The sequence below is a fragment of the Halichoerus grypus genome, chromosome 1, assembly GCF_964656455.1.
Source record: "Halichoerus grypus chromosome 1, mHalGry1.hap1.1, whole genome shotgun sequence".
In the NCBI taxonomy this organism is placed as follows: Eukaryota; Metazoa; Chordata; class Mammalia; order Carnivora; family Phocidae; genus Halichoerus; species Halichoerus grypus.
In genome coordinates this window covers 48,449,982-48,460,697 of record NC_135712.1, presented here as the reverse complement: position 1 = coordinate 48,460,697, position 10,716 = coordinate 48,449,982, and the positions used below count along the sequence as shown (strand labels likewise).

The following is a 10,716-nucleotide window of genomic DNA, read 5'->3' as shown; positions in this document are numbered from 1 at the left end:
ATAGCCCATTACCTCTAACTATTTTCCACAAGGAAAAGAAATCATATGGTGATGTCACAAGAACTTAGGATTTTCCTGAAGGCCTCTCCTAACAGTCTTTTCCCTATCAGGACACATCTCTGGTCTGCAGTTTATAGCCAAGAAACTGGATGATTTTTTTTTTTAACTTCAAGGTGTAAAAATAGATCAACATCAAAAGTCAGAGTACAGGAACAGATTAGGGTGACCCCTGGAAGAGAAAGCTTAAAATAAACTTTATTTTCAAAACAAGCATTTGTCTATGGCAAAAATGCTGTTTTGCTGAAAAAGAGAAACTAGCTTCTAAATACACAGAGCTGTTTATTAAAACAAGAAAAAGGGGCACCTGGGTGGCTTAGTTGGTGACCAACTCTTGATTTCGGCTCAGGTCCTGATCTCAGGATTGTGTTATCGAGCCCTGCATCAGGCGCCACATTGGGCATGGAACCTGCTTATGATCCCCCCCCTCCAGGCTTTCACATGCACACGCCCTTTCTATAAATAGATAAATAAACAAGAAAAAATTTGAAAGATGAGATAAACATGCTCCTAGAGCAGAGATAATATTATAACCAATAACTGAGTTGAGTTACTATACCATTAATTTCATTTGGCATCATTTCGCATGCAGTGGTCTAAAATATGTCCCCCAATTCTTTGACTCTCTCTTTAAGAGGTGGAGCCTAATTCCTCTTCCCTTGGACTTAGTGACTCATTTCTAACAAATAAAAAAAAAGTGGACCAGTATGCAACTCAGAGAATAGGTCATAAAAAGGCAGTGCCTTTTCCTGCTTGTGCTCCTTCACCTGGATGATTCACCCTGGGAGAGCTGCCATGTCCTGAAGACATACAAATGACAAAGGCTCTCTTCTTCACTAAACTTTACTTAGGCTCCTCTGAGCCCTCTTCTGGACTAGTCCTCAACCTTGGCCTTCTGTGAGGATGCAGAGCTTAGTCTTAGCAAGAATCCTGCTAAATCAACTCTTGATAGCTGATCAAGTTCCTCATTTCCCACTCTTGTTGTCTAAGGCCCTGGCTTGCCTTTAGCAATAATCTCCCTACCCTGATGCCTCCTCTTAGTAGTTTTCCGTCACTGACACCCTATCTTTGCTGTATTCAGAGTTGAGTTCAATCTCCCTGCCCTATTGCAATATCCCTAATTACAACAGTTTTGAATTAAGTCTTCCTTACCATTTTAACAAGTGCCAGAATAACTTCTTTAGCAGAAGCAGCATATGGAAGAAGTCCACATGGTGAGGAATCAAGGCCTTCTGCCAAACAGCCAGTCAAGCTTTAAAGATCACTGCAACCCCAGACAATCTTGACTGTACTTTCCTGAGAGATCCTGAGCCAAAATTACCCAGTTAAACTGCTCCTGAATTTCTGAACAACAGAAACTGTGAAATAATAAATATTTGTTTTAAGCCACCAAGTTTTGGGGGTAATCTGTTATGCAGCTATAGATAACTAATATACCTGACTACCAGATTAAATAGCAAATCGGGAGTTATGAGAAATATCAACTTCAAGTTAGTTAAGTGCAAGACAGAAGAGCGTTTTTTTGTTTTTTTTTTTTAAGATTTTACTTATTTATTTGACAGAGAGAGAGACAGCGAGAGCAGGAACACAAGCAGGGGGAGTGGGAGAGGGAGAAGCAGGCTTCCTGCCGAGCAGGGAGCCCGATGTGGGGCTTGATCCCAGGACCCTGGGATCATGACCTGAGCCGAAGGCAGACGCTTAATGACTGAGCCACCCAGGTGTCCTGACAGAAGAGCTTTTATGGCAACTTCTTAAAAACTTTTTTTGGTGCTTTTCACATTAAGTGCATTAAATACATTCTACATAGACTATATCGAAAGGGACTTCAAAGCTCACTTCAATTACAAATTGGAAAGTAAAGGCTGGGAGAGAATAACTGGTTTATCCAAGGCTGAGTTTCATTTAAAACCTGCATATCCCAATTTACCGTTCAGTGTTTTTTTTTTTTCATTATGCCACTTAAGACATGGTACAGAAAGAAGAGAAATTGGAAATAAGTCTTTAATGATAAAGATTTGTCCTAGTCTGTCTGGTCTGCTATAACAGGGTATCACAAACTGGGAGGCTTAAACAAATGTTTATTTCTTACATTTCTAGAGGTTGGGTCGTCCAAGAGCAAGGCACTGGCAGATTCAGTGTCTGGTAAAGGGCTGCTTCCTGATTCACAGATGAATGTCTTCTTGCTGTGTCCTCACATGGTAGAAGGGAGTTCTCTGAGGTATCCTTCATAGGAACACTAATCCCATTCATGAGGATCCACCCTCATGATCAAATCACCTTTCAAAGGCCCCACCTCCTATCACACTGAGGATTAGGATTTCAACATATAAATTTCAGAGGATGCAAATATTCAGTACATAACAGGAATTATATTATATGCTGGGTTAAAAAACACTGTGAATAGGAACACCAGGAAGACACTAGAAATAGCTCTATCAGAAAAATCTGTATGTCCTATTAGATATAGCAGAGTTAATTTTTCCTTTCTTTTTTTTTTTTTTGAGAGAGAGAGTATGCACTCGTGCATTCACGCACACACAAGTGGGGGTGGGGTGGGAGGGAGGGGCAGAGGGAGAGGGAGAGAGAGAGAACCTCAAGCAGGCTCCACACCCAGTGCACAGAGCCCCATGTAGGGCTTGATTCCATGACCCCAAGATCATGACCTTAGCCAAAATCAAGAGCTGGAAACAAGTGGCTGAACCACCCAGGCACCCTGTGGCAGAGTTAATTTTTCTTTTTCTTTTCTTTTCTTTTTTTTTTTTAACGATTTTATTTATTTGACAGAGAGAGCACAAGCAGGGGGAGCAGTAGGCAGAGGGAGAGGGAGAAGCAGGCTCCTTCACAGAGCAGGGAGCCCGACATGGGGCTCGATGCCAGGATCCTGGGATCATGACCTGAGCTGAAGGCAGTCGCTTAACCAACTGAGCCACCCAGGAGCTCCCAGAGTTAATTTTTCAAATGCAATGTCTACTATGGGTTCCTCTTTTACTCATCTATGGGCAGAGCTAAAGATAATTTGTAACCTCCTCCTTTTTCTCTTTTTAGAACTTCTGGAACAGCCAAAATAAATTTTTCACCAGTAGTCCCTATTTCAGCAAATGGCATTTCTATACATATAGTTGCTCAAGCCAAAAAATCTGGGAGTAATCCTTATTATTTCGTTCTCTTTATTCCTGACCTCCAATCACAAAATTTTGTTCACAGAAACAAAAGTATTGGCATATAGCATAACTATTACATAATTAAATATTAGTATTTAAGTATTAGTGTTAACTATATTAGTATTAGTAGGTAAGTATTAGTATTAAGTATTTCTCACACTACTACCAAAATTAATTTGGTCTCTCAGTCTCCAAGCTTGTCCTTCCTCTAATCTATTCCCTGAACTGCAATCAGGATATTCTTTATAATATGTAAAGCTGAGAATATTCTCCGGTCTAAAACCATCCAACGTTTCTCACTGTTATGAGAATAAAGTCGAAAATCATAACCATGGACATTGCAGCCTTGAGCAAACTGCCAAATCTGAGCCCGGCTCCTATGAGCCCTCTTCTCAACTAGGCTCCAGCGTTGGACTCCATCCTTGGTCCACTTAGTCCAGTTTTTGTTGTTGTTGTTGTTGTTGTTGTCACTTAATCCAGTCTTAGCAAGAATTCTGCTGTCAGTTAGTGAAAATCTCCCATTTTGGCATCTGATCATCCTCAAGATCTGATAAAATTCCTCATCCTCCAGGCCTCCTCATCCTGGCCTGCCTCCAGTAAGAATTATATTGAGTCAGCCTATTAAGAATCTCTCTTATGCCTGATGTTTCCTCTTGGTTAGTTTTCCATTCACTGACCCTCATCCTACACTTTGGCTATAACATTCCCCCCCCCTTCGATTGTCCTTGTTGAGTCAGAAGTTGAGTCTGATCTCTCTCCCTTACTGCAAAACCCCATTGCAGTAATCCTTCCTACATAAAGTCTGCCTTATGTCTTTAACAAATGTCATGAATAATTTTTTCTTTGACATTACTCACCCATAATTTTTTAGCTTCAGCTGAACTGGACTTCTTTCTCCCATGTTAAGACTTTTGCATATGCTATTCCTTTGCCTATGAATTTGTTTTCCCACCTAATTGCTATTATCCTTTAAACTAAGCATAATTTTCTCAGGGAGGCATTCCCTGGCCCCCAAGGCTGTTAGCTCTCATACTAGATGTTCCATGGCACCTTATATTTCTGAACACTCTTCACACTAGCAATTTGTTGTTCATTGTGAACTCCACAAGGATAAAGGCAATGTTGGCCTTGTTTGCTGGTATCCTCAAAAGCTACAATTGACTGGTACATAGTAGACACTCAAATATTAGCTGAAGGTGTGAGTAAATACCTTCAATACATTTGAACAGAAGACTAATAAATTTAAGCAAAAGAACACAAACATATAAAAATAGAGTTTATGATAATTTTTATGTTCACTTATAGTTTTAATATGGCATTAACAACATAGAAACCAAAGACTTAGGATTTAATCTGTATCAACTACATTCTATTAAATCATAAGAGAGCTTTTCAAAAGATCCTCTAACTTGAATAATACTGTAAAATATTAATGATGGTATTGACTGTTCATCAATAGGGCTACAAAAGAGAACAAATTCACTTTTCAAAGAAAGTAACAAATCAAACCTCAAGCCAGAATATAACACTGTGTATATTCTTTTCATAATATAATACTGCAAAGTATTCTTTTTCTTCTAGCATCTACATTAGCAACATTTCAGTGAGACAAAAAAAAAATCTTAGATGACAAAAAAGCAACTTAAGCACTTTGCTTTCTTTTTGTGGAGCTTCTCGTTACTATTGGCACTCGAGAGAAATTAATAGTTGTTTTGGCTTTCAAAGCTCTTTTAAAGTATTTAAAAATTGACTGAAGGCTAGAGGAAGGGGCTAAGTTGTGTTTTTCTGTACCAGCAGAAACAATAGGAAACTCCTTTTTTAAAACAGTAGCTGCAGGTTTATCCAAAGGCTTAGGACTTGTCACCCATTCACGGCAGTGGTGCTTTATCCAGGCTAATAACTGCACATCACTTCCCAGCTGGTGTCCTACATGATGTTCAGAGTCAATAAGTGCAACAGCATATACTTTGTTCATCACTTCCCACTTTCTACGAACAAGTAAGTCCATAAAAACCAAACCTCCATAACCATGTACAATGAAAGCAACATCTTTGCCTTCAGTCTTTGAAATGAAGTAATCCCAAATGTAAGCCATGTGTTCTTCAGGGGTGTTGCTGCATCTTTTAGGGATGCACTGGAGAGGTTGCTGGAGAGATAAAAAATTCTCTGCCTGAACCATTTTTAGGGAAGAGGACCCAATATTTTGTGTTAAAAGGTCTTTCCACTCTTTTTCCATCTTTAGGTCCACAAAATTGTCATTGGGGTTTAGCACAATTACATCATAATGTGCTTGCAATGCCATTTGAATACACGGTATCTGACTTCCATGTTGGAGACCATGATGTATTATTGCTTGCTGACTCCACTGACCAGCTCTAAAGACCCCATGGTCTTGAAGAAGGACAAGAAGAACAGAATGATGACTTGTTAATGCTCTCTCACTCATGAAAAAGAAGCTTCTTGGTTCCTTATCAGCCTCTGGTGGGATATACACTTTTTGTAATTTGCATACTTTCTCCAAAAGCTCATAAATGTATTGTGCAAGCAAATGGCCAAGGGCCTGGTAGCGCTTGCTATTCCTCTCAAGGACATTTTTATAATAGTTAAAGACAAAAGGCCTTTGTGTCTCAGTGTGTCTCAATTCAGCTTTTTCATTGAAGTCATATTTAAGTTCTTCTAGTAAGTCAGATTGTTCAATAAATTTCTGGAAGCTCAGCTCCTGAGTCACTGGTAACCACTGAAAGTAAAAAGCAATAGTATGTCATTGGTAGAAAAAATAAAATTTTCAGCTTGTTAAATTATTCCTGTGGGAAATCATGCTAAAATTAAGCACTTCACTAAGACATTACCCTTTTATGCTAAAGACTTTAACTCAAAATAATTGTGAATTATGCAAAGTAGTAAGGCACAGTGAAGTAAGGGACAATGGCCAGACCATATATAATGACAGAACCCATAGTATCTTGTCCAGGAAGCCAACCCCAATAAACAGCCCAGAAAGCCAGCCTGCTACAAGTCAGAGTTGTAGGAAGTCAGACCACTACCTCTAGTGACAATCCAGGAAGCTAAACAATAACCTCTGCTACAACTGGCACTAAACAGCCAGGACTTAACTAATAACTGAGAGAGAGAGAATCTTAAGCAGGCTCCAGGCCCAGCACAAAGCCTGATCTCATGACCCTGAGATCATGACCTGAGCCGAAATCAAGAATTGGACACTAAACTGACTGAGCCACCCAGGCACCCCTTGCTCGCATATTTTTAAATTATATGTCTTCCTTCACTGGAAAAAGCTCTAGCAGAACAGAAATTTTGTTTGTTTTGTTTTTAAAGATTTTATTTATTTATCTGACAGAAGAGAGAGTGAGAGAGCACAAGCAGGGGGAGCGGCAGGCAGAGGGAGAGGAGGAAGCAGTCTCCCTGCTGATCAGGGAGTCTGATGTGGGGCTCCTTCCCAGGACCCTGGGAACATGACCTGAGCTGAAGGCAAATGCTTAACCGACTGAGCCACCCAGGCACCCCATGAAATTTCATTTAACTACTATATCTTCGATACTTAGAATGCCCTCTGGCACATATTACATTAATATTTTTTGAATAAATAAATGTAAAATAGGTATAACATTATTTGTTTCACAAGGCTGTTGTGAAAAATTAACTAATGTAGGTAAAAACCATCTTACACAGTGTCTCACACATGAAAGGTTCTGTGAAATTAGACAGGATGATATTCCTTTTTGAGATGTGAAATAAAAAACCATATATATATATATATCTTTCCAGTCTTCCTTTTTCACTTTAACATTGTGATATTTATCCATATTGATAAATGTAGTCCTAGGTTGTTCATTTGTCTGTTTATGGTGTTCCATTGTTTGAATATGCCTTTGAATATGCCATAGTTTAACTATTTTCTTGTTGAAGAACATTTAGGTTACTCTTTTTTCACTATTATAAACAAAGCTGCGATGAACATTTTTATAGCTATATTTTTGTACACATATCAAGAATTTCCCTAGGCAATATACTTGAAAGTGGAATTTCTAGATTGTATCAGCATCTTCCACTTTACCAGATATTGATTGCCAGATTGCTCTCTAAAAAGGAAGGTCTATTTTATAATTTGGCATGGTTTGCATAGAAAAGCAGTAGTCTGTTAGATCTAATATAGTATTTAGGGGTGCCTGGCTGGTTCAGTCGTAAGAGCTTGCAACTCTTTTTTTTTTTTTTTTTAAGATTTTATTTATTTATTCATGAGAGACAGAGATAGAGAGAGGCAGAGGGAGAAGCAGGCTCCCAAGGAGCAGAGAGCCCGATGCGGGACTCGATCCCAGGACCCTGGGATCATGACCTGAGCCGAAGGCAGACGCTTAACCATCTGAGCCACCCAGGCGCCCAGAGCATGCAACTCTTGATCTCAGCGTGAAGAGTTCAAGCCCCATGTTGGGGGTAGATTACTTAAACTTTTAAAAAAATACCCTGTTTATTCAGGTGCTGGGCTGAAAACTGCCTTTTTCTGTACTGAAATAAAGAGAAAGATCCAGTATATTTAAAACTCAGTGAACTGAACCAAGAATCTTGTTAGCTAGTGATTTAACTTTTCTTTTAATCACAGAGTAAAATAAACAAAATCGGTATTTTCTAATAGCATATAGTACAACATTTAATTATTCTTTTCCACTTTTGTTAAGTGTGTACTTAGTTGTTTGAGAGGCAATTCTCAGGGGTAATGAATGAGAGTTTGCAAACTAGAATAACCAAATGGCACACAGATATAAAAAGGACAGGTGGAGATGGGGTGACCAAGAGCAAAGTAGACAGTTACCTTGCAGAACGAAAAGCGAGACAATTCTTTAGAATTTATTTTAGCACATTTTGCTTGGTTAATATACTCCAACCTGTAACTCTCCCCTGAATTCATATCCAGCTGTCTATTCGACATATTTACTTAGATGTCAAATAGCCATCTCAAGCTTAACATGTCCAAAACCCTTCCTTCAATCTACTCTCTCTCTACTCTTTACTACCTTAGTAAATGGCAACTTTATTCTTTCAGTTACTCATGTTGCAAACTTTCCTTCTCTTTTACACTCAACCCAATCAATCAGTAAATCTTTAGGTTCTGTTATTTGAAATATATCTGTCATTGAATCACTTATCATCCCTCCACCTCTACCACCCTAGTCCAAGTCACCAACAACTCTCACCTTCATTATCAAGTCTCCTGTGCAATCTCTTGGCATAAACTCTTATCACCCTGCAGTCCGTTTTCCACATAGCAGCTAGAATGATCTTTTCAAAACCTCTAAATTGGATCTCACACCCCTGTTCAAAATTCTCAATGGTTTCCCCTCTCAGAATAAAAGCCTAGGTCCTGGGACACCTGGGTGGCTCAGTCAGTTAAGCATCTGCCTTCAGCTCAGGTCATGATCCCAGGATCCTGGGATCGAGCCCCATATCCTTGCTCAGTGGGGAGCCTGCTTCTCCCTCTGCCTGCAGCTCCCCCTGCTTGTGCTCTCTCTCTCTCTTCCTGACAAATAAGTAAATAAAATCTTAAAAAAAAAAAAGCCTAGGTCCTTATCGTCACCTACAAGGTCCCACATGGCCCTTAGCTCTTCAATGTCATTTCCTTCCATTTTCTTACTTGCTTACTCATCTAGCTGCATGATCTGGCTCTTAGCTCTTTCTCAGGTGCATTTCCCACCAAGCTCTTGCTTACTTCACCCTAGCCACACCTGGCCTTTTTGCCTCCAACCTATGAAGCAAGCTCCTGTTTAAGGGCATTCCCCCTTGCTATGCCTACAGCTTGGAACACTCTTCCCCTAGATATCTGTAGGGCTTTATTTCCTTCAAGTTTCTGCCCACTTGTTATCTGATCAGAGATCTGAGCATTCTATCTCAAAGGGCAATCCTCTCCAATTCTTCCTCATTCCCCTATGATTCTTCTTTTTTTCTCTCTTTCTTTCCCTCCCTCTCTCTCTTTTTTTCTTTTCTTCTCTCTGCTGCCTCTCTCTCTCTCTTAAGCACTTACTACCTACCAGCTGACATATACTTATTGTCCGTCCTCCCCCATTCTTGCATTAGAATAGAAGTTCCATGAGAGCAGGGACAAAGGCTTTGTTTTGTTCACTACTCTATCTCCAGTTCTTGGAAAATGCCTGAATTCTAGGCTTAAATATTGTTGTTAGGATTTTATGATTTTGCTAAGGGCATAACGAAGTAAAGAACAAAAGTCCTCTAGCTGTATATACAGGAGAAAGATGCATACAAAGCTTTTTAAAAATTATAGAGGCTTCTTGTATAATTTTAAAGTTAATCAATGTCAATTTAATAATCATTTTTAGAGAATATCCTATGCATCTATATGTTTTCTCTTTTACAAATCAAGATGGTCCATTAAAATAAAGGAGAGAAATCAAACTTTCTAGTTTTTGAAAGAATGGATTGGAATAAGATAGCTTAGTTTTAGGAATAAGATTGTTAGAGCTGCAAAGCACGTTATTGATATTCTTAGTATGTTTATTTTATAGAGAAGTGAGGCTTTCAAAGGTAAAATGACATGCTCAAAGTGATTCAGGCAGTTCTAGGAACCTGAGAGAAGATTCATTTTTATCAGTGATCTTATAAATGCATAATATTTAACTGTTTATTTCATTCATCCACCAAAAATTTAGTGAAGGCATTTGTTAGACACTTAGTGTCTTATATCCCATAGCCTAGTCATTTTACATTAAATGGAATAATAGAGAATAGTATATAATCATTAGTGAGAATTTTAAATTAGGTCTTTCTAGAGACTTGGAATAAGTGGTTGACACAGCTGTTATTTTTTGTTCTAGGGATGGCTATTGTTTTTATTTATTTAAAAAATTGTGGTATAATATACTAAAATTTACCATTTTAACCATTTTTAGTTGTATAGTTAGTTGTGAATTAAGTACATTCACATTGTTGTGCAACCATTACTGTTATCCACCCACAGAACATTTTTCATCTTACAAAACTCTAACTTGGTAACCATTAAGGGATAACTCCTCATTTCCCCTTTGCCCCAGCACCGTTCTACTTTCTATGAACTTGACTCTCTACTTGAGAGTAGATGGGGCAACAGAATCACAGATGCAAATAATTTTAATTAGCTTGATTTTAAGGAACTCCTTTCCTTTTTAGGATCATAAAGTATACTTAACAATATTTTACATTCTTCACAGGTGAATAGTAAGCTTTTATGAAAACATAATTTTACTTTGTTCCTGGGTTTCAACATCAAAAAAAAAAAAAAAGAGAGAGAGAGAGAGAGGAAAGAAAATATAAATTTAAATCTGAGAAGTCAGGGCCTAACTCCTGATTACACAATAATACCTTATTATAGTAATTATAGTCCTTTGGTATACTTAAGAGTTCCTTTTGTATATCCTATGCCATTAAGAAGCACAGAATGAAGGATGCTAAAACTATCTAAATACTTTTTTTTACAATGAACATTATTTTATTTATT

General features: G+C 38.3%; 1 protein-coding gene across 1 annotated transcript; it reads right to left on the bottom strand.

The window, feature by feature from the left end:
* Positions 1–4,860: 4,860 nt before the first annotated feature.
* LOC118546204 (putative protein ARB2BP) lies at positions 4,861–8,160 on the bottom strand. The gene is made up of 2 exons (XM_036108872.1): positions 8,044–8,160; positions 4,861–5,955 (listed from the first exon to the last, which is right to left on the bottom strand). Exons 1-2 carry the CDS (start codon positions 8,158–8,160, stop codon positions 4,861–4,863), a joined length of 1,212 nt encoding a protein of 403 aa, XP_035964765.1.
* Positions 8,161–10,716: the final 2,556 nt, after the last annotated feature.